Genomic DNA, 25,321 nt, shown 5'->3' on the forward strand with positions numbered 1-25,321 from the left:
TTTTTATATGAATGAATGTTCTCTAAGCATCAGGGTCTAGAAACTGTTGTGTACTTCAGCCAAATTAATTACAGCCTCAAACAGAGAACCACTTTTAAGTTCCTGCCTGACACGGCTGCAGATGTGTCAGTGACACTAATTTTTTGTTTTTCTTTTAACTTCCTTCCAGGATGTCTCTCTTGGTCTCCGTTTCCTCCACCTCCTTTCTCTTCTCCTTTGTCTGGGCACCTTCCCCCATGCTCTAGTCCTCCTGCAGCTAATGAGCAATACTGGAGCATTGAAACACAAGCTGCTGCTGCTGGCACCGCTCCCGTTCAGCTGTTTGGCAATAGCACAGTTCCTGCTGCTAGATTTTTTTTTTTTTTTTTTGAAACTGATCCACTACCAAACAGCTGAGCAAAGGAAAGCCAGTGGCAGCCAACGCTAGTGCCCAGGTAAGAAGGGGTAGAGGGGGAGACAGGGAAGATGCCTGAAGACAAGGATGTTGCCTGCAGACAGGCTGGCACGGTCCATTGATTTTAAGTATCACAGAAGCAAATGCTTCACTCAGAACAGAGTAACAGAGTTAAGCACACAAACCCACAAGTGTCTTCTCAAAGGCAAATCCCAATGAGTCACCTTCTACGAGGCAAGGAGGTAATGCACCGTATAGGGAAACCAAGCCAGAAATCCAAAAACTCAATGGTGCTGAACTGGAACCCCCAAAGCTGAGTCTGAAACAGCACGAGGAGCAAAACGTGGAAGCAATAGGGAATGCAAAGATTTGTACACAAGTACATGTGTCACTGCGCGCACCTCTACTTCGTATTTTAACAATTTAAAGATTCTAACTCAGAAAAGAACTCACCACTGTAACATGCAACTCATTAAGCATCCAACGTAAGTTAAGTGTACATCTTTACTACACAGTTTCACACTGTAATTGAAATCCCAGGTATTTTGTCAAAACAGTATTTTTCACCTAAAGCAGATGTATCTATTTTCCCAGCAGAAAAATGAGAAGGCCCCAGGAAAGATCAAAACAAAGCCAGTTCTCTTCAAGGCAGGTTTTTTTTAAAAAAGATGGTGGTAGGAGGCTAAGAGCTCTCCCCAGTGCTCACCTGTGCCTCCGGAGGCCCCCCTTCATCTCTGATCAGCAGCAGATAGCTTTGTCCATCAACCACGATTTCCTTCTTGAATCTCCCACCTGTCACACAAAGTAACTCATTAGAGGGCAGGAAAAGTAAAAAATACAAAACAGAAAAAGGCTTCGCTTGTGGAAAAGAGGCGTCCTTAAGATCTTTCGCAAATTAATGAACTACTGTGAATGTAACTTCATACGCATATACATAGAAACTACTTTAAGTCACATCCTTTAAGAATAAGGCTAATATGGGAAAAAAATCAACATTGCATTATAAACACTAACTCCCACATTAGTGGCCTTAGTTTTGATACAAACAGCTCCAAGAGAGTCGCCTTTGTTTTATACAATGGTGAGAAATGTATCTCTGAGAAAGGCAAACATGGGACAGTTGCATACAAACAGTATCGTGTATTACAACTAAAATAAATTTCTGGTGTGACTTCGCATTTCCTCAAGAGAAGCCCAGTTCTTACAGCACACATGTAATGTTATGAAAATGAAACTTCTATATTCACAAACCACAGTTAGGGGAAAATACTAGACACATGTTAGACAAAAAAAACTACAATGGTGGTACCTTCTTAGAGATGTGCTACGCTAACAGAGAACATCGTGCTGCTTACTAGCGGGATGAATTAAAGACCTGCTATGGAGACCCAGACAAAAAGAATGGACTTACAGCCTTCAGCCAAATTCTATTCCTGATCCTATTATTTCAGGAAGATGTAGAGTATTGAGTGCTTGTGAGGACCAAAGAGCTGGCACTGAACTTAAGAAACCAAACCGGGGCGTGCAGCTGCACCGTTACCTTCTCTCCGATGGCCTCACGGGGACCCCAAGCATGACCCCAGGGCAGAACTGGGATTGCTTTCCTTTAGGATTAAGCGTATTTTGGGCATCCTGCTGTGTCTCGTGATGGACTTCAGATAATGACAAATCACATTTAGAGCTTCTGGTGTGACCGAGCCTAAGCCAGGATTAGCAAACTTGGCCTGCCTAAGTAGTTGGGTTGCATTTAGACTCCTCTCCTGGAAGCAAAACCACTCTCATCTCCCCACCTAAGGCACAAAGGCTCCAAGGCCTCCGTCTCTAACCATCGTCCAACCGCCTCGCCTCTGAACTTACCAGACTAAGATAAAACATGTCTATTAACACACCCTAAACTTCTTTCTTCACATCTAATTTTTTAACTGGAATTATTTCCGATTTGAACCCCACTTCCCAATTACACTTATTTCAGAACTTGTCACACCATCAAAGCCAATGCATTTAAACATGCGATAGGCGAGCGAACGACTGACCGTTCTCTAAACAAGCTCTCTAAGCAAGTAAGTCAGCACATACAGGCTAACGCTGATCCTCAAAACATTTGCACAAAAATTGCTAGCCCTAGGGAAACAAACTGGCTTAAACCCACCATCCCCCCAGCCCAACCATTACAGCAGCTTTCAAATCAAGATCACTCAACAATTCAGCTATGCACAATATTTAAGCATGTTTAAACACATTTAATGTTTAATAAAAGACGTAAGAACAGGAGGGTTGGTTTGTGGATTTGTTGTGGTCGTTTCTGTGCTGTTTTTCATTTGAGTTTTTTTGCTTTGGTTTATTTTTTTTAAATAAACCAAACCCATCCTATTATGAATGCTTAACAGTACCAAACATGCAATAATTAAGACTGTCACGTTTCTGGTTGTTTAATTGCAAAGGAGTAAAAAAGCTATGTATAGATTTTAATTATCTTGCTGCTCACAAACTGAATTTCATTTTTGCCTTCGAAGATCAAGCGGCAGATAAATATTTATCATTAGTGAACTTGAAGAGAACAATCAAAACCAAGCATAAAACTTTTAAAGGAAAATAGTCTCAGCTCTCAGGAACTGAATTTCTATTAACCAGATCATTATTTCTATACACTGTCAATTAACTGTATACTCTTCACAATGAAGTGTTAAATAAGATGAATTACTTAACATACAGCCCTCCAGAGACACCCTTTAAAGTTGTAAGTAACAATGGAAATACAGTATATATGTGATTGAAGAGTGAAAGCCCTGCGTAATTGCCATTTCCTATTTCCTTTTTTTAAACACTGAAAGTTCACACAGCTAATTATAAAATACCATGAACTGAATACATTTGAGAGCCAACTCATTATTCCCTCTTGTCAATAGGACGCCTTTCAAGTCTCACTGTATCTTCAAACAGTCCTCAGAGGCATGAAGAAGGTACAGACAAGGTGAAATAAAAAGCTGAAGTGCAGAATTGAAAAAGGAAAAAAAAAATACATCCACAGATGTCATATTAAAACGTATATACACAGACCACAAACGAGAGCACTAAAAAATTTATTCTGCAGAGTCACTTCATGGTCACTAATGATTTTATTTGTGGCAGCCGCTTTGGGAAGCGTATTATATGTAATAAATATGGCACAAAGTTATCTATCCAACAGCCCTCTTCCTATAGGAACCTACACTAAGCGACCAGCTTGTATATCTGCTCCTTGCCTTCCCCCCAAAACACTGCATGCAGAGCTCAGTACACCGCTAATGTGTTTTTATTTCTAGTATTAAATTCAAATCTTGATGTGCTGTACCACGTCTGTCGTACTGGAAGAGCAGTGCCGCAGTCGACAAGCATCCAGTCAATTCAGATCTATTCAAGGGGCTTCCTTACCCTAAAAAGCTGGGCATCCTTGTTATCTAGAATACACACTAGTTCCTGGCACATCCTCATGCATTCATTTATTTTTGTTCAGGTTAAGGCATTTCATGGTGAATTGTTTAAATCTAGTAAATTCCCCAACCAAAACGTTTAAAAGAATGCCCTGCATTTCCAATCTGTACTATGCGTTTCAAATCAAATCTGAAGATATAGAAATGTAACAGCAGACTCACGCTCATCCCCCAAATAAGATTTTATGCAAATCTCAGATCAAAGCAGGATGGATCCCTATTAATTTATGTTTCTACACCATTAAAGAGCCCTTATCATGAGCACATCATAAAATTAAGTACTACATAGCACAGAGATTGAGAAAATATGCCTTAATAGCAAGAATTGACACAAGCAAAAGAATAAACAGTGAAGAATATACAAACTTCTGCCAGCACATGAAACCAGGCTATGCAGTTCCCCTGCGGATGCTGTTCGCCTTAATCTTATGACCACAGATAAGCCGATTCTACCTTTGACTCCATGAGCCCTGACGTGACCCATCTCCAGGTCAGGCAAGTAAAAGCAGTGCAAGGGCAGCGATTTTGGGATGGTTCACCCTGGACTAGATATTTTTTTTTAGTAATACATCTTTGGAAAGCATCACAGGGCCATCAGGAAAGAGGAATTAGTGAGATCAGCCAGCTCGAATACCGCAGTACCACAACCTGTCAAAGAAGTCAAGGAGTCTCCCATGGCTACAAAATACCACTGTATTTTTCAAAGTGTCTGTGTATGATGGAGCCACAAAATACCGTCTAAAGTGATGACGCTGAAAACAAAGAAATGACCTTCTTAATTTATAGGATGAGCTCAAAAACCCACAGCACTAGTCCCAAGGGAGGTAGCTAGCTTTGTTCTAGTCCCGTCAGTATTATGACACATGCAGCTTTTTAATGAGGGAATATCTCACCTCCTCTATGTACCTGCCAAAGGAGGTCATTGAAAGAGAAAGACTGGCAGCCTGGACCACAGCTCTGAAGGACAGAGCGTTTGCTCCTGCTATGTCCAAACAGACATGTCAAAGCACAGAGATGTGCAAGGCGTGCAGTCAACAGCTGAACTACGTTTACTTGCAGCCACAACCCCGTATCTAAAGCTGTACAAAAGACATGCCAGCAAATACCTAACTCTCTGCAGCTAGACAGATGGAGCTGGAAACTGTTTTCATGATATGTCACAGCAATTTTATAAAAACAAATCACTGAAACTGTGTGGAAGCTTTAATTTAGGAGAATTTTAGTATGCCATTTATTTTCTCTAAATCTCTGTATTTATAAATCGCTGCGTTATTCCCAGTTTTCCAGGGCAAAATCATTACCAGTTCACACACGTACAAGACTTTGCACAAGGTGGCAAATACTACTCCTGCATATAAACCACACACAGTACCCACCAGAAGATGCTGAGCAGTGCTTCTGATGCAACCCCTAAAACCATTCAAGTCTCTTACATGCATGAGGCCAAATTCTTACCATAAAACGTTCCACGTAAAAAAAATACAGCTTTGATCCAGTATAAAGCTACATAAATTTTGTGCATCAGTGCTTTACAACCCCAGCTAAAGACCCAGCACAAGTCAGAATACCAGGTTGAGGGAATCAACCAAAGCTGCTTAACCTCATTTCTATGCATGTCACCCTACAAAGGTTAGTGCTTTGACTCCGCAGTAGCACAGAACTGTCCTTCAGTCAAAATTGATACCCGTTTTAAATACCACATACGTTGGTAATCAGAGGTGCTCCGTATTGTGAAAGCTTTGTATTACATTGGGAATTCCATGGATGAAGGTTTTCATTTGACTATGAAAGCCTGGCCGCCTCTTCCTCTAGCTGATGATCGCTGTTTCACTGCCTAATTGCTCACTGAAGCAACCGCTGATTTTCATACTGTACCCCCAGGCTCCACTGCATTCACCAGGCTCTTTATTCTAGCAAATTGCCACAGGGACGAAGGTATTTGGCCACATAAGATAAATCTGGGGGGCTGTCCACATGACAAAGCCACGCAGCAGCTGAGCGTGTACCATAACCACGGGGGCAGGGCAGGCAGGAGCGGGCAGCAGAGGAGAGACAGAAGGTAAGACTGAAGCAGCCACAAAAGCCTGTATTTTATATTCCAAATGACACGTGAATTTTGACAACAGCGGTCAGTTGTCTTACACAGATTCTCTCCTTCTTTTGCCCTTAAGATAGAAATGACAGTGCTGAGAACCTGGCTCCTCTTCAGGGAAACAAGTCATTTATTCCCCCCTTTCACACATATATATCAGGACCAAATATAGGAAAATTGTTGGTTACGCTCAGAAAAAGAAAACAAACAAAAAAACGCTCACAAGATCTTTTGCAAATAAGCAGAAGCACTAAATAATGACAACTGCCAATAGCCCGGTAAACCAGTGCCAGCATTGCAGCTCATCATTACCCAATTTTTATTTTATATAAACAAACTACTTAAAAAATGTTTTTCCTCAACATTTCCCAGGAAAGCACGTGTATTACACAAGAAGCATTAAAATTAAATTTTTTACCAAATCAAGCTGTGCTCAGTGCTCGATGTCATTTCCTATTAGTATTAGCAGCAGAGCAGCTATCTCAGACTATCATTCAGCCACATGTAAAATTAGCTTTTGGGTATTTCCATAATGCAAATACTGCGCTAGACAATACTTCAGAAACCTATGCGGTTCAGCGTATAACCACAGAAGTGCCAAGACTGGGGAACCATGGCTCTCGCACGAGACTGTCCCTGCAGCAGACAACTGCACTGCCTTCCCAACAAAGCACCCGGGTAAACCAAACCAACAAAGCGACCCAGACCGAGCTTTTCAAAACCCACCATCTGCTTCTCTCCACTGGTTTATGATGTATTTTGGGAAATACGTGGATAAAATCACGGGTTGTGTTAAGAGTTCTCCTTGACGTACCAAGCCATACCCAATTAAAGCCAGGTACACCCACAGGCACCATGCATGAAAGTAATATTATTACATCGTACAGATAATCTATCATTACATAAAAACGAGCAAGGAAGCGTTAATATATGAACTTGTAATTCCATGAAAGGAAGTTTTACTTCTGTAATTTTAGTGGTGGCTGCAATGACATTTAACAACTTAATTCTGAGATACATTCGTTAAGAAATTTGCAGTGCTTCCACAGAAGGGCCAGATCTGATGGGTCCACAAAACCTGGTGGTGATTTGAATTAAGATCAACTAAACTTTAAGTTTTTAAGTGTTCACGAAAATAAAGTTTACACTTCAAAATAAAGTCTTAGCTACTCAAGTTGCACAGAACCAGAGACCATATTTAATGTCATTTTATATGATCAGATAGAAAATGGACAGTTGGAGGCTTCATCTTGAGGACAAATAGAGGCAGTTATGTTGGATGACATTTTTGCAGAGGTCTATGGTCTCATTTCCAAGCAGTAGAAAATTTAGGAGATAAGAGTACTGCCGTCCTGAACTGCCTGACTAGGACTGCAAATTAGACAAATAAGAAACAGGGTGACACCCTGCTGCAACCCACTCCTGGCTCAACACCAGCCAGCTAGAATGAAACGTGCTGCAGTTGCTTCCGTTATCTTTAAACAAGTTGCCAGCATGTAAACGAAACAAAGAAAATGTGGTGCTTCACAGACCCGTCTGGAAAGAGCATTTATTTGAGCCAACACTGTGTTATCACACACAAATGCAGTTATTAGGCATTTGGGTGCAAGGAGGGAATACTTCCAGAGCAGATTCTCTCTCCATTAGAGGAGCTTGGCAAAAAGAGAAGAAGCCAGAAATACAGCAAACAGGCCGAGATTCCCATCCAATATTATATTTCAGACAGAAGGAGAAATGATCAGTTAACTACCAAGATGAGTAAAAAAAAAAAAAAAGAGCCAGCCTCTGAGCAAGGAAGTTTCCTTCAATATATGGAGGCAGGACTTGGAGAAGAGTAGTGCATGTTATATATATTTTATATATATGTGTGTGTATATATTGTACATATCATTTATATATGCATGTTATGTTTATAAAGCTTCTGACAGTCAGTGGCATACTGCCTGTAAGCCAACTAGAGAAGCCCAGTACTAATAAAATTCCTGTGATGTGAGTGCAGCTGTAGAGGTAAGCCATGCTCGGTACTCATCAAATTACTCAAAGTATGATACCAATGCAAGTTTCTGCAGGAATTTAAAGTCTCATGCACATATTCTATTAATAACCTCAAAGATGGAAGGAACAGGCTATTTAATTTCTAGATAATGAAGCAGGAGGGACTGCAATTATATTAGAAAATTGAATTGCAGTTCGACACGACCTTAATGAGTGGAAAAAACAAAAGCAGCACCATAGGGACAAATGGAGATTCTCCACCTGAGCAGCCCAACCAGCTGCAGAAAGATGGGGCAGGATGGCAAACCATGGCACTTCAGACAAGCATTCCTGTGGAGCACAGACAAGCAGATAGCTCCTCCTAGCCCTCATGTCGCCAGCAGCTTACAAAGCCCCAGCCAGAACTCCCTGTATCATTACGTTACATGGAAGATCAAGACCGAAGGAAAAGAGCTCATAAGCACCTGCAAAAACCAAAAAACAAAACCCCAAAAACCCAACAAACAAACAACAAAAAAACCCAAACACTACCTAGACAAAAAAAAAAAACCTAAGAAAAATCAGTGTATGAGTTGTTCTGTTATTTAACAGAACAGATTAGGAAGAGAGATGAGGTGAGGGTTCTTACAGAGAAATATGCCAATCCCACTTTAGGGCCAGGGAAAGACCTTTACCATTTTTTCAGTTCCTATTTTACTATGATCCCAGGTAAACAGGCAAAAGTATCAGGTGGCAGCAGACATACAAAGCTCTGCTCGAGTCACCACAATTCTAGGTATAAGCCTTGCGATCTACAGTCCAACAGCAAAGCTAACAACAGAACGGGACTTGGGAAAGCCCACACTACCAATGAGCATTTTAAAACAGTTTGCCCTCAGAGCATTTAAAATCCTATACGATTTCACTCTCCTGACTGGAAGCATCCCCGTACCTCAGGATACCCTGCCTATCATTTATCTGAGCAGTTGTCTAAAAACTAGAGAGTCTACTCTATTAAACTTGTCTGGTTCAGGGACTACCACTGGATTTCCCTTTTCTGCAGAAGCCATACAGGTAGCCCCTCTCTTTGAGAGAGAGCTTAAAAAAACGTGGTCAGGTAACACTGAAGCGTGCAACCCAGCAGAAACAGTACCATAGTACCATACAGACAACTGCATTCATATTTAAATCAGCACGCTGATTTTTAGCACATACACTAGGATTACACTTGTCACTTCATACTTGGCCTGGCAAGAAGCTATGGCTGTCTTTCCTCTTAAGAAAGGCACACCACCAACTTATATACGATTTTTAAATACAATAAATAGGTTTGAGATTTTAATACTTTTCCAAGGTTCTACCGTGAATTTGCAAAGTTCTGAAACGTTTTTTGCAAAGTGATAAAGCACCTGTGTCCCGCCTGTTAGCGCTCACATCTCCAAAATTACTCCACAAACAAGTTAGTGGACACCCATCTGTTCAACATGATGAACATACATTTTCATCTGACATCTACTGCACATAAATATACAACAACTTTGGCACTGAGCAAATGAAAGCTGAATACGTTATATGTTGTGAGGATGCCCTTTTTGGTAGTTCATTCATGTGAAAAAAAAGTACTTCTGACAGTTTAAAGGGGATGAGAAATAACCAGTAGGAACCTGCAAGGAACCTCCTCCTCTAACAGTCACCCAGATTTCACCCCAACCCCCGAGTGTCAGGAGCCTCAGCAGCCACCCATACTACTGCATCACCTGCAGGACTTGCTCCATCCACTGAACCCTGCAATTACAATTTGAAATTACTTTAAGATCCCTGCACGGCTCCTTTTGTTCCTTGTATTTAGCATTCTCCCCAGCACCACAATCTCTTCGCTTAGCGCACGGCTTTATTTAAATTTCATCGGGGCACAATTATAAATGTCTGATGTTTGAGCCTATTCCGACAGTAAAACTCTTCCGATGAACGCGCTCAAGTATTTTAAAAGCTATGCCTTATAAAGTATTAAAATGGAAGAGAAAAAAGTATTTGTACATTTATAGGGGTATGTCCAGTATCCGGCTACTCCCGACTCCTGTATTTTGGCCACCATAACCAACACCATTTTATAAGGCAGTCTCATACAGTGCTGTCACCATCCTGCCAAGGATCCCTAGAACCTGTCTGTCCCCACAGTATTGGGTGACAAGGGCTTATAACTAATGGTTCCATTACTACTAAAAGGATAGGAAATCAGGCATAGCCCATAGCTTTTTTGTGTTGTTTTTTACTTTATTTTATGGACAGCAGGTGCAGACAGCTGCATACATATCACACACCCACTAACTGTGTATACACTACAAGTCTAATTTTAAAAGCTTTATTTTTATCAAGCCAGCTGGAGACAAAGAAAACCCAAACAGGAGCAGCCTACTTCTTTTGGCAGGATATGATGCTACTTTAGTATACTCCTACCTGTTTCCAGTCTTCTCAAGTTTTAAAAGTTTACACCCCAAAACACCACTTTCCAAACAAAGTTCCTTACAAAGTTAGCCACATGACTTAAAAGGATCATAGCTCATTTTTGCTGCAGTTCCTTACAAGTTGGCTTATCACACATTTCATCTTCCAGACACCATTCTACCTTTCAATCTAATATATAAATCACCTCCTGCCAACATCTGCTCAAAATTTCTGTATGAGTTCAACTTCACAAGCTTCCAATGTAATCTCTAAGATCTTAACATACACATACTAAGAAATCCTAAATGGCATAACCAAGATATGCCAAAAATTTAACTCCTATAAGCATTCAAGCACAGATTTCAGGTTTCTCCCCCCTATTTTTTTTTTTTTCAAATATCCCTTCACTTTTTATACTTAAGTTTATAGGCAGCTTCTATAATATCTGTCCTTTCATTACAGTTTTACATTACAAATAGTAACCCTAAAGTTAAAACTGGACTTAGCTAGCTGTGATTATACTATAATCTGCCTGCACACACACACAAATTCATACTGAGATCTACTAAGAAAACCCAGACAAAGAAACTATCATCATCTCAGTTTCTGGTGTGGTTTGGTTGGGGTTTTTTCAAATAACTTCCTAAAATATTCCAATTCAACTACAAGAACAGAAGGGTCATTACGTAAAAACATACTGTATCTTACAGGTAAAAAAAAAAAATATAATCTATTTTTGATCTGTATTCTGTATTTCACTGAATGCCTTTTATATTGGTATCACTCAGAACCAAGAGGGAGCAAGAGGGAGGAAAAAAGGGGAATGATGCCACTTAGTCCCCTTGTCATTGCTAATACGGGCAGAAAACCTAGTGACAGCCTGCTACAGCAGCAAAATAAAAGAAATCTATGGAGAATTAAACACATTGTGAATAAAGTCAGCTAACTACTACGCCCTAACTTTCCAATACAACTTCCCAAAGCAATGAAAGATTCAACAGAAGGAAAAAAAAGAAGAGCCCACCAAGAAGTGAAATACGAGCTGAAAAAGAAACAAATTCAAAGAAACGTTAGAATTCTGCTTTCAGACCAAGAGCTAAACATTGGGCTATGATTTAGAAATACACCCAGAAGTTACATTTGAAAAATAAATGGAAGGCAGGCCCCTCTTGCAGCAGCAGCCACTCCAAACTGGCTTCTGGCTCAACAGCAGCAGAAAGCAAAGAGCGCACCGCAGTCCCAAGTCACTCATATAACTATTAAGAGACTACAGTTCTAACAGGAGCTACAAATCCGAATTACAGTTTTCACCTGGGATGCAGCCTTCAGAGGAGCCTGTTCACAGAAGGGCGCAAATCCTACAGACACTACTCATCAAAACCTTTGAGTATTCAAGGTGCAACATGTTAAAGACATCACCTTAAAGGCCAGCCGACCCTCAAGGCACGCAACCTAAAAGGGAAGCCCCTTCTAGGTAATTGCTTCTTCAGCACATTCTCTCCAGGAAAAGAGTAAATACTTAAGTTCTTCCTTTAATTAACATAGTTCCTTATATGTGCAACACTTTCAACAGTAGCCAAAGCCGGCTAGAACAGAGAGGTCTTCAAAGTGCTCGCTAAGCCACGCAGGCAGTCTCAGGAGGATGAGGAGAGGGAAGGGCTGGAGAGGGGAGACTGCAGAACACACAAACACACTCTTTCATGCTAAGCCTGACAGGCTCCAAAAGCCCCAGAGAGCCAACTGCAGCAATACTTCAAAATCATCAAAAAAGACAAGTGTTATTTCATATCTGGATGTCAGCATGAAATGCCAAATAAAAATAATCAGCTGATCCTATTATAACGAAACAGAAGACAAAAAAACGGAGAGAGAATTTTGAAGCACATGGCTGAAGTCGTCATTGTCTCCTGCACACAACACAGCGCTTGTCTGTGTTTTTACAGACAAAAAAAGTAGTCTGATAGCTTCAGCTGCCCCACAAAGTGCTATGTAAGCTTCTGGATGTTGCACCAAGAATTTGAACTTAACACAAAAAATTTCAGCTTCCCTATGTTTTGTGGCATGAGCAGCACAAAATGGGACTCTAAGGTTAATGTTGCTTTTTTGAACTCATATGCACTTGGGATTGTTGCAAAATGTCTCCATATAAACTACATGTCATTTTGTATGCATATGATGACGACTTTATAGAATTCCAAGAATTCATGAGTGAAAAAGCATGAAAGTTCCTAATAAAAGCATTTAAGTACATATTCAGAGGACAAATTGCTCTGCTCTTCATTCACATGTCAGCCAGCTTGCTCAATAAAAACAAAACACACAAAATTAGTCTGGGGCGCATCCTCTTTTTGTTCATGAACGATAGAATTTGGTTGTATGGGAAATACAGCCTCCAGATGCCTACATATTTTTTTTTTTTTAAAAAAAAAAGCCTATAACTAGATCAAAATAGCTAATGGCTTCTGTGAAGAGATGTGCAACCTTAGGAACCTCGTTGTTCACAGAAGGACGAATTACACTGCACGCGAATCATGGGAGGAAGGGGACAAGAATCACTGTGCTACAGAAGGAAAAAGCTGTCCAGTTCTGCTGCATCTCCCACATTCTCTTCAACCTGAAACACCAAACTGGGATCCCTACCTCACTGCTAAATCCCCTAGCACAACCAGTTATAAAGAATGTCAAAACATGGTATTCTTTTCCTGCCTTGCTTCTCTGAACATTTAAGTTAACATAATGCAAACAGAAAAAGAAAAAACAGGATTATTTCCCGCCCCCCCAAAAACAAGCTCCATTCTTGCATTCGTCTCAGCCCAGCAAGTGAAGCATTAGACCTTTTCCATGAATGGAGCCGACTGGAAGGCTATCTAGGTTAACAGCTTATGCTTAAACTTTTTGTATACGTATGTAAGAGTCTATGGCCAGACGAAAATCTCTTAAGAGGATGCCAAACAAAAGCAGCTGAAACTTTTAAGTACTCTTCCTCAATCCTCCTTGCATAATTACCCTCTGATGAAGTAGCATGATATGGAAATCGTTACAAGATACAATAAACTGAAAAAATGTGGACATCCATCCCCCAGGATGCAATTTCCACACATTTGGTAACAGGCTAGCAGCTTACTTGGATGGTATTTTCATTACGGTCATTCTTCTTTAACGGTAAGGCTGAAAGTGACACTTTGTTTAGTATTTTAATAATAAACATTAAGTTTTAATAACAAACATTCCTGTTATTCAAGTGATACATTGTTCATTGTAGGTACTGAAGAAAGTTACTTGGTGAGGGCTGCTGTATTAAAAATTATTTTTAGGTCAAGTTTGGAAAGAAAGTAAGTGATCGCAGCTTTCTGGAAAACATATTAAAGGTTTTATTCTATATCTCTTACCGGGGGAACATATTTACTGTAGCCCTTAACACATAAGACTAACTGAAATTAAGTGGTACCTGAAATTTGATGTATCTTGCCCCTCAGGGACAGACAGGGTGCTGGTGCAGCGGCACTCTGCTGAGCGTGTAGCTCACTTGGGATGCAGCAGAAGCAGTGCCACAAAAAAAATAATACAAAAAATACAGAAGCAGCATGCTAGCCAAACCGGTGCACCTGACATGTGCTGCAGCGTGGCCACAGCCACAATACGCCAACCGGAATAAAAGACCCAATGCAATGGCTTTCAACACATCCTACCCATGGGAAGAACTAAAATGGGCTACAATTACCAAAAGGAAATAAAAAAGAAGAAACAGAATAGCCTTACATCATATAAGGAATAAAACCCACTCCATAGACTAAAAAAAACCTACAGACAGGTAGAAAAAGATACTTATTAGTGGCTAAAATGACTCTCTAAGAGCTTCCAATGCCTTTCTTTTGTACTGTGCACTGAATGGGAAGCCCAAGCACTGTCAACCTAGAAAGCAGGGAACAGATGGTACTGCCAAGAGTCACATCCCATGTTTTCATTTATATTGCAAGTTCCTCCACACACAGACAGATGAAATCTCCACTGGCTGCAACAGCTACTTGCTCCCTCAAGTCAGGGTGCTAGATGGCCTTTATACTTTTGAGAACAGAAAAAGAAATTTACTTCATGCGAAAAAAAGAAAACAAACCCGAACTTCTTAAATATACCCCAACATTTAGTTATTATCCTACTTAAAACATCTGTCCCTCATTTTAAGGCCAAAGTAGAGCAGATAGCCACTAAGTAATCATCAGTTCTCAGAAAAATAGCAGTAAACAAGGTAAATTACCAATTTCAGGAAAGAACCACAGAACAGTCAGGATTAGAAGGGACCTCTGGAGACCACCCAGTCCAACCCCCTGCTACAGCAGGTTGTAGAGTCAGGTCAAGGTGGATTTTGGAAGTCTCCGGAGAAGGAGACCCCACGGCCTCTCTGGGCAGCCTGTCCCAGCGCTCTGTCACCCTCAGGGTAAAGAAGTGCTTCCTCACATTCAGATGGAACTTCTTGTGTTGCAGTTTGCGCCCGTTGCCCCTTGTCCTGCCGCTGGGCACCGCTGAAAAGAGCCTGGCCCCATCCTCCTGCCACTGCCCTTAAGGGATTTGTGTACATTGATAAGATCCCTCTCAGCCTTCTCTTCTCCAGGCTGAACAGGCCCGGCTCCCTCAGCCTTTCCTCACCAGGGAGATGCCCCACTCCCCCCACCATCTCTGTAGCCTCCGCCGGCCCCTCTGCAGCAGTTCCCTGTCTCTCCCGAACCGGGGAGCCCAGCACCGGGCACAGCGCTCCAGATGAGCCTCACCAGGGCAGAGCAGAGGGGGAGATCACCTCCCTCCCCTGCTGGCCGCGCTCCTCCTCATGCCCCCGGGGTGCCATCGGCCTTCTTGGCCACAGGGCACACTGCTGGCTCACGGGCACTGCACCATGTGCTGGGCACCAGCACCCCCAGGTCCTTCTCCGCAGAGCTGCCCTCCAGCAGGTCAAGCCCTCGTCTGTGCTGGCGCCTGGGGTTGTTCCTCCCCAGGTGCAGGACCTTACAGTTGCCTTGGTTGAACTCCATCAGGTTCCTGTGCTTCAAGTTACCTCGAAGCCAGACTCATAAGCATATGTTACACCGGAGACCAGCACCCTTAAATCCTTTTCAAAAATTACCAACGATACAACCATAACCAGCTGTGACACCTCCTGCTCGGTTGTACTGTGTGTCCCCTGCAAGTGCCACCACCTTAATTCTGTTTCCTCAGCAGGAGATCTGCTTTCTTCCCATGTCTCATGTCTGCTGTTCTGCATCTTTGAATTTAAGGGGGTTTCATTAACATGACCTCAGCTCCCCTTCTTGATTTTCTTAAACAAAAGACCTACTGGACAGATTTAGCAGTTCAAGGTGCTGTTTGGTTGTATGTTCTGGCATCTCACTTTACTGTGGCAGTGGGGTGGGAGAAAAAAACACCCCTCCCTTTTCCCCATTCCAGCTGAGACACCTTGGACAACAATTTTTATCTGGTTGTTTTGTTTTTTGGGTTTTTTTAAATTAGGCTCACTAGAAAAACACAACCACTGAAATAATCATGACATGAATTAGGGTATCCACAGAGATACCAGAAACATGCAAAAGCCTTTAAGTCATGTTTCACACCTCCGTGGCTTTTTGGAAACAATAACCGAAGAGGTAACAGAATACTCCTGACACTCACTATTCCTGTAAACTTCAATTCACCTTGGTCTGCAAAGTACTTGGTCTCAAGTTCCAAGCACGTCATGTTCCATGTTTGTTCCTACAGGCAGAATTAAATTTTAGACAGGTGAAAAAAAGACATCAGGTTGAACGCATCTTACTTGTTTCATCTACATGTAAAAAACCAGCACACTTTTTAGCGGTACTTTTTCTTCCAAGCATTTGGAAGGTTTTAGAAGATCACAGATGACTGAAATACCCTATTTCCCATCACTATATTCTTGCAACATTACAGAAAAAAATTGCAAGTCCCCAACTACTGAAATTCCCACTTGTCACAGGGTAATACATAATTTGTCATCTTACATCAAAATACATCTGATTTAAAAACATGGCACAGAAGAGTATAGCTGTGTGCATGTCAAATATGCAAATGAAGAGTCTAAATGTCAATTTTCTTCCCAAGACAAACTTATTCTTTGAGAAAACAAAGGTTTTCATGTTACGATCACATGAAAGACTAGAATTAATTCTGAACAGAAACAGAAGTTGGGCCAGACAATGAGAGAAAACTGCTTTACACTTCGATGTGATACGATTCCTCCTCTTGGTGGGAAGGTGATGTCAGGCAACAAGAGAAACAGCTCATCTTAAAGAAATGAGCTGAAAGAAACATGAAACCATCTTAATATACTTAAGATTCATTTACTGGAATGCTGAAGCTACCTTAATGGCCTACAGGAGACCTGGCACTTCTCTAATTCACGGCAGGTTTCATGGTAATTGTAGCAATTTAGAAGGCAAAGGATAGCAGGAGTAGCAGTTCCTGGTCATAATCACCATTTTCACATGAGTATGCATCCATCATTTTACCAATTAGATAATAATTATATGATGCCTGATAAATTTTGCTGCAAGCCATTTCAAGTCAGTTAACTTTGCTTTCTCTTTAACAGTCAAGCATCTGACACCTTAATGTCTAATATACATACTATTCTTTATCCAGCTAAACAATCCAGCACATTTACAATACCTCAGGAAAGGAAAAAAGGAAGATCCACATTGGTCTCCAACATAAAGGCTCACACGTAGCCTCCATTTATCAAAAGCTGTGTTCCCCTGCAGAATGTAAAAATCTGAAGTCCTGCACCGCAGTGCAACTGAACCACCTGCACTGCCGCTCGGTTTTCTGTAGAACAGCAGCATATAGACTTTGCTTGAATGAGAAAGAAATAAAACCCTAACAAATGGCTACTACAGATGCTTACTAAGTATAGTTTATATGGGTTGAATTTCCTTTAATACAAACTTGATTAGAAATCTTGACCCAATCCCTTACAAGGTGAATTAGAGCTCTTAATTAATCCAGTTTTTCTGCTGTTAATGGAATGGAATGGTGTCATTAGTGAGGCTTGTCAGCTACATTTATGTGCAAAGAAATGATTTGACGCTGCTTTTGTAAACTAATCCGAACGTCACTCAAGCACTGTAAACAAAAATCCCTGAAGACAAAGAGGACAGATGGCAAACACTCTCAAGAAATGCCACTAAAATATTCACAGTTTAGGAGAAGAGGACAGTTAACCCTGTGAACTATCAATAAATTTGAATCTTGCAAGAGAAAAAAAACTCCAAAATATTTTCTGTTCATGAAATGAGGAGAAATCTGTAGAGATACTCCTTTTTGCCGAAGACTCGCTGTATTCAGTGGATCTACGTGCCACATAACCATTTCTCACTATCAGCATCCAGAAGCAGCAGGCATAAATGTGATCTGCACACAGTTTTGTTGCAAGGCTCAATTATCACCCCGTCAGTACTAACTACAAAGCAGCAAAAACATTTAAGGCAAGCTTATAACCTGGAAAGCTTCACTGTTACTGCAGTTACACAAGAAAAAGCCTTGTCCATCTCTCCCTCTCCTCCCATTTCAACTACAATTCCAGACTGTTAAAATGTCAAGCGCTATGCTTAATAGCTTCCTTTGGTAAGAGTTAATTTGAAACAAATGTTATCAGATGCATGAAGCTACAAACTATTGCTGAAAAGACAACTACAGCAAGAGACAAAAAACAGTGAGATGTACTAAAGACTTGAAATCAAAAGAAAACAAATCGAAATGATACACAGAACAAGGGGAAAACGCTATAGTACAGAAACTGCTGTCTGTCTCTTCAAAACAAGAGCTGCCATGAAGACAATGTATAGTTACCTGCATCCATATCTGCAAAGAATGGAACAGCCAGTAAGGAAAAGAAGGAACCAGAAATTCAGTGTCTCAGAGTTGTATTTAAAAGTTCATACGGAGAATAGATAAAAAAAAAATAATCAAAAAAGTATTTAGTGTAAGATACACCTCTATAAGGCACTATGATATTTTTGATTTCAAGCTATAAACTTGGATTTAACATTAAACACTACAAAGTTTTCACATATAAATTAATTTTCTATGGCATAAGAACATCTTTTAAAAAAGAAAACAATACCAAAACCTTCAAGACCAAAAATTTAATATATTAAACAAGAAACAAGTTACATCTTTAATTTAGGCTTCTGAAGTTATTTTACTCTCCCAACATCACAAACCAAAAGGCCCGATTCTGCAGCAATCCACTACTAGATACAGTAATTGTGGCTTTCAACAGCCAGACTGAAAGCAGCAGCACTACTGAAAACAGTCAGTTCTTCTCAATACAAGACTAGAAGTTTTGTATGCGGACACATACTGGATGCCAAAGTCTTTAAGGATGCTAAGTAGTTATGAAAAAGCTACAATTATACTTCAGTGTACTTATCTCAGGCTGGAGAATGTTAAAGGAGAAATGTCCGTGAACACCCAAATAGCAAATCAGATTCTTTATCGATTCATTTCTGCATGATCAAGAAAATTAATAAAGATGTAGTTTGGGGGGGAGGAAGTGAAATTTGCATATCCACATACCTTCAGGTGATTCCTCTTGGACATACGTGCCAGTCAGGTACCGGTGCACAAGGGCTGACTTGCCACTGGCTAGGTTACCCACTATCCCCTGGGGAAAAAAGGAACAAAGTTCAGCTGCAATTCATCCCTGCTAAGAGCAGTACATACAAGCAGAATTTTCACACAGAAGTAATTTCTCTGCACTAGAGGAGAAAGCCCACAGAGTGGAAACACTTCCAAATATGCCGACAGGTAACTGCCAGAAAGCTAAGGCTACAGCAGCGCATGCACGCGACAACATATAAACCAAAAATGAGCTTGTGTTAGCAGCACTCCTTCAGTCAGCTCGCCGCTAATGCTGCGCGGGAACATCGGGCAATATACAGACTGCAGGGAAGAAGCCGGAAGCTCAGAGCAGGCTTGTCACCTCTTTACTGAAAAATATAAACACGTCACTGAACATGTATACACGATATAATATAAACACATCTCATTCTGGAAAATACCTCTGCAGACTATCCGCTATGTGATTCACGTTGCCTCGCTACTGAAGCGCACACATGATTTATATGGCTATAGACAAATCCTGGCAAGTCCTCTCTGACTTGTTGAAGTCCCTTACTTGACCAAGAAGTTTATAACCAAACCGTCCATGCTCAAACATCTGCGTCGGGAAGACGTGACTACCAAAGAAAAGTACTCAATCTTAAGCATGCATGAGTTTTGTTAAGCTGGTTAGTTAGCATTTCTTTTTAAAAACCGGGCAGAAGTAACAGAACGTAGCCGAGCACCAGAACGCTCTTCTTCCCAGAGGAGCTCCACTGCCAAAGCCTTGCAGATTTGCTCTCTGTTACTGCTTTAGAAGGGCTGAGGGGGTTGTGAACCCTGCCTGCATTACTCCCGCACCACCAAACCAGCCAACCCTTTCAAGCTTCAGCCCTGTGTTGCTGGCCAGTACAACTCCTGCCGGTTTGCCTGAACCATCAACCAAAGCAGACCAAGAGCTGCAGCAAGCAAGCTCCAAGCCCAGCTGCCTGCCCTGCCCTGCACAGTCCAAGGGACAGGAGGGTTTGGAGAACATACCCTCTCTTATGTTTCAAATAAATGCCTTCCTCACTCCTCCCCCTCCTTGCTCAGCTGGCATCCACTCATTCAGGTCTCCCTGTCAAACATGACTCTTGACATTCTTCTTACTCCGTTTTTTGGGGAAGAGCTGGGAACTTATCTCACCCTTTAAAACAAACCTTAGCCTGCTCCTCTCTGAACCTTTTTAGCTAGGGTCAAGATAAACGTGTCAGAACAGAAGAGCCCTGGAGAGAGGATGAACTCTGCTGCTCTGCCAGAGCTTGCCAAATTGAGAGAGACAGAATGAACAAGCTGCACATTAATGCACACTCCATTTTCTTAATCCTAATTGGTAAGAACTACCCTCCTTACTAAAAATTGCCTCAACCAACAGAGTGGTGCCACCTTAAACTAACACAAGGACAGTTTTGGAGTCAGGTAGGGGGGAAACAATTATTTATTTTCTACAACACAGAACAACTTTAAGACAAGGATAACATTACTGCAAAGGACGCCCACTTTATCTCTACAGCTGATGTGCAAGAACAGCTAAGATAAAGCAGAAACGTCGGCAGAGAGTAAATGGAAGGTAGCCTCACATCACCCTTCAGCCCCGCTAACAGCATAAGTTTTAAATGTGACGAACAGTGTGGGCTACACCGGAGGGGGAAAAAAGCACCCCAAGAACCCCAAAATAGATTTCAAAAGTAACAGCAAACAAGAATAACGTACAACCTAACTTGGGGGTGTGAGGGGCAAAAAAAGGCAGGGAAAAGAAGAGACACCAGATGCTGTGCTGGCCTAATGCTACAGGAAGCTTCGTCCTTGACATTCGGCTTAGCAGGAAAGAACTTGAACAGGCAGAAAACAGCTTGTAATTAAAAAAAAAAAAAAGAAAAAAATTACGAAAAGAAATATAAACCAAGAAACCCACTGTAGGCAGAGCTGCTATTGAAGACCAGTCCCAAGAAAATAAAAAGTGAGCCACAGCCCAAGCGGTTGGACAACACATACCTATTTATTGGGTTCTGAGATGACTTTGATGAGTCTTTAAACCAGCATGCCATACTGGCAGCTTCTAATCTATCTTATAACTAAGAGAAATTCTAGGCTATGCTTATATACACCATGATGTTTACATCTAAACGTTAAGTGCAAGATATGACACTGAGGCAAACAGCCACCTGTGCGGTCAACTAACCTTGTGTTCTCAGACCCTGCTTCACAGGACAACGCTCTCTGGGAACACTCTGCGGAGCTTCACTCAGATCTGGCCAAGGCAAAACCATTTATCAGATCTGTTTTCCCCTTTAAGACTAGTGAGCTTTGCTTGGAACCCAGGCGAAAAAAAACTTTCCTAACAAGATGTACTTTTTCAGCTTCATGGAAAAGAAAACAACACAACTGAAAACCTCTCTAAGGAGAAGGGCAACTTCTACAGGTGCCTGACATCTACCTGATAAACCTTATCACATAGGATGCTAAACACCAACAAGCAAAGAATACATCTGATGCCTCAGACGTCCTAAATCATCAGTACGCTCTGCACACCCTGCTTTGCAAGGTCAGACCTGCAACCCAACCAAGGCTGTCACCTCCAAGATGCCCACACTCATTGTCTGAAAGCAAACGTTTTCAAAGAGCCTAGAGAGAAGGACCCTTGGTTCCAGCAACTAAACATTTTGGGCACACAGATTTTCTAATTCCTCTGGGCAATTTACTCAGAAGAAAGAAATAACAAAATGAGGTCGCAAACTACGACTTCCATGTTTTGTCAATATGGAAGAGTCAACAGCCGCGAGCAAGTAGTGTGGGCACACGTGTGGTGGGACTGCACTGGGTTCCGTGTCCTGCACGTTCTGGCTCGACATCTTTTACTTTGAGCACAAGCTATCAGGAGAAATAAAACAGCTCTCTCTAGCACCCCTATTTTCAAGATTTCTCTTTCATCTCTCAAGAGCACTGAGAAAGTATATGGTGTGTTAGTGAAAATTAAGTGACAAGAGCTAAAGAAAAATGAGTACAGAAATGAGCTGCTGTATTCAAGAAAATGTGAATAGTGGACAATAAGTAAAGGCGTAAAATCCTGTATAGCACAAGAAAACAGACAATATTGATTAGCTAATATTTTTATTATTATTAACACTGATCCCAAATTCTCCCATTCAACATGCAGGTAAGGTAATCCCAAGAGGGGTGAGAAACAGGTTAGGACTTCTACCTGTACATACAAATAAAAACTACAACAGTATTGCAAAGTCATCCAAATCCTGTATTTCTATTCTGATTGCTTAACCACAACTTCATTTCAGTTATCTCCAATATTCAACCAGACACCAAATGAGAGGTGAATTACGGAAAGAAAACACCATCTCTAGTGTATGTTCTTTAATCCCAAAACATCAAACTACCTCAAGAAAACGACTTTTCCCTCCATTATATGCCAATAAACTACAGTAAGCTCATCTACTCATAAATTTCCCTAAATAACAAAAATGTTCAAACAACCCTCCGTATTTCTTGGACAGCAAAACCATAATACCTGAGGAAATCCTGTGAATAACAGCCTGGCTTTTGTACACCTCATCACTAAATTGATATCCTCTCCCTTTCCATACACAGCTTTCTGGCAAGAGCTTACTTCCCACCTTTTTCCCTTCACCTTGAACAAAGTATTTCTCACGGTTGAGGATTCAAAATGACTCAAACAGTTAAGACTTAAGTATGGGAAAACTTTTTTTTTTTAATGGCCAATACAGATGATCAAGGCACAGTTTTCCAGATACGAACAGTTTACCATTTTTAAAGAGATTAACTGCTTGCTAGTTGTCTATTTATTTTATTCAGCATGCAGCTCACCAGCAGGCTGTATCCACTACACCAGCAACTTCACCCCCGAGCAGAAGCTGAACACCACATTCCCAAGGCAAGCATCTCCCTCTCCTCCTTCCCCACCAGCTCTATATTACAACAATCTGGGCAAAAAATGGCAAGAAAAAATAAATCCCATCTGTAAATCAACAGATTCAAGATACCTCTGCAGGTAAATAGCCAGGGTAAGGCCCCTTCTGAACAGTACAATTTCTGAAGAATTGGAAAGCAAGCAAGCTTCACATATGCTTGCTAGGAAAATACTGACATAGAAGAGTGTTTTATGTTTTCATTTTATAAGCAGCAGCTCCAGACCTTTGGAAACAACATACCAAAGTTGTTTCTGACCTAGATTGTAGCAAACCAGCATAGCACCAACACACCCACAAAAAAAACCACCTCCATTAGGTCAGGAGACAATCAGTCATGCAAACACCTTCCCAGCAGATACCGAAACCTTCACTTACAAGCGACTAGTCCTGCATGTATGCAAATTAATGCTATTTTATATTATACCCTTGCCAAAAATGTAACCAGTCTGAGGGTAAAACTGCCAGGAACAACAGAAAAGCATCAGCCTGGGCTCCAGTGAAAGGAGCCACAGCCCTCTTCCCGTGGCTGGGACCTGTTACTGTATTTAGAGACCCTAAACATTTGAAAAACACCTAGTGATTCAAGAATACAACTTTTATTCCCCCCAAGCATCCCAAAGACCATACCAGCACACATAATTTTACAGCCCTTCAGGTCCTCAAGCGCACGTTCCTCCTTACAGGCACTCACAGACAAAGGTGATGGGCCAGAAGAGCATTATATAAATGTATGCTCAACTGATGCAGAAAGGACTGATCAGGAGCAGCAAGATGTGCAATTCAATTAAGAAACCACTTCACTGCCTCATATAGCAAAAACAGAGCCTTCTTGCCAAACAGTTGTTTCTTAATAGAGAAGTTCCTGGATTTATATTTTAAATTAGTTTCAAACTACCCACTGAAGTGACAAAAGCTCTTTAGAAGCTTAAATGGCGAAAAAATTGAATATGAAAAAAAAGCATTAACGCAGTTTTGTGTCAGAGTACTGATGTTACCTTCACACACAAAAAAAAAAAATCACACAAACCCAAAGCAAGTTTCCTCAAACCTGACTATAAACCCCGTATTTGCGGCACAGCTTTATTTCTTCCCTAGACAACTACTTCAAAAAGCACCCAAGAGACCTCAGCCACCTCCTCCTCATCTAGTAAGAGAGAGGATTCCTTAAGGTCTCCCCTCAGTGCCTGCATTTGAAGAGAAGGCAGCCATCTCTCTTCTACCAGAGAAGACATCAGCACAAGAAATTAAAGCCTTGCAGAACAGGCCTTCTGTTTTCAGTGCAGTGCTTGGCATCACTGCTCTGGGTATCCACACATTATTAACCTCTGAAAACTAAAAGCAATAAACTTTACACTGGAAAAATCTGACTTCTAATACAGTTTCTCTCTTAATCGTGATTAATACTTGTTTAAGGATGATCCCCCACAGTATGACAAATATGCCAGCATGTTTTTACAGCAGTCATATTCCCGGTCTCCCATATTTTATATACAATGTGAGTCATTTCTATTTATTTATGGATACATATGAAATGCACAAAGTTATGAGAAGCATGTTACAGAACTAAAATACCACCCCCTAACCCACTTCAGAAAGGAGAACATCCAGCTAACAAGGCTACAACTCAATGCTCTGTCAGTTCTGACTTCTGCAACACTGAATCATTTATTTGCATGTGCCAGACATGCTGTAAAATAAAACCAAACTGCTATGCCCACATCCTACTAAAGCCTGTTTGTTGAAGTGCATAAAGGTATTGATGGCATTTCACAGTTTAAAGCTATCTAGCACAGAAGTGTGACTGCACTTTGCCTGTTTCTTTTGGAAGAAATCAAACTAGGTTTGTCCAAAAAGATCTTGTCTTTATGCTACCTAACACATCCTTATTTCACATTTGGATGAACGGGATCCAGGAATACCACCATCACTCGGGACAGGTCTGGTCTCACCCAGCTGGCCTAGCATACTCTTGTCCATAACAGAAGCATCAACGTCCATAAGCAAAACCCTGTAGCAATATTTGATCAGAAGAAACAAACACCCTTCTGAAAACTTGAAAGAAATCAAGCCCCATGTGTATTGTTAAAAGGAGGCAGAGGGAAAGACTGGTATTCCTTCCTCAAAAGCACGTTGAAGAAAATACATCCATTGGGTTTTCTTCATTGCAAGCCTGCGTGCTTTCTCAGAGTCTCTTTCTATTCTTAAACTTCTGTAAAGCCTAAGGGTATAACAACAGCCACTATAAAAATAATTAAAAAAACGCCAAATAAATCAAACCACCACCTCAACTGGAGGACATCCCAGCCTCCACAGCGAGGACAACCTCTTGCAAAGAGCTACTAACCATCTTCTGCAGAGT

General features: G+C 41.1%; 1 protein-coding gene across 9 annotated transcripts in view; it reads right to left on the bottom strand.

Moving 5' to 3' along the window:
- Window positions 1–25,321, bottom strand: part of AGAP1 (ArfGAP with GTPase domain, ankyrin repeat and PH domain 1) — a 382,678-nt gene that overhangs the window by 232,405 nt on the left and 124,952 nt on the right. For 6 of the 9 annotated variants that reach the window (XM_037397858.1, XM_037397852.1, XM_037397859.1 and 3 more), the window contains exons 3-5: window positions 18,956–19,043; window positions 18,227–18,238; window positions 1,101–1,186 (exon numbers count right to left, since the gene is read on the bottom strand). In XM_037397858.1, coding sequence (XP_037253755.1) covers window positions 1,101–1,186; window positions 18,227–18,238; window positions 18,956–19,043 — 186 coding nt within the window. The remainder of the gene's footprint in view (window positions 1–1,100; window positions 1,187–18,226; window positions 18,239–18,955; window positions 19,044–25,321) is intronic. The other 3 variants (XM_037397857.1, XM_037397854.1, XM_037397860.1) reach the window with 1 other exon arrangement.

This window comes from Falco rusticolus, chromosome 8 (assembly GCF_015220075.1).
Source record: "Falco rusticolus isolate bFalRus1 chromosome 8, bFalRus1.pri, whole genome shotgun sequence".
Taxonomy (NCBI): Eukaryota; Metazoa; Chordata; class Aves; order Falconiformes; family Falconidae; genus Falco; species Falco rusticolus.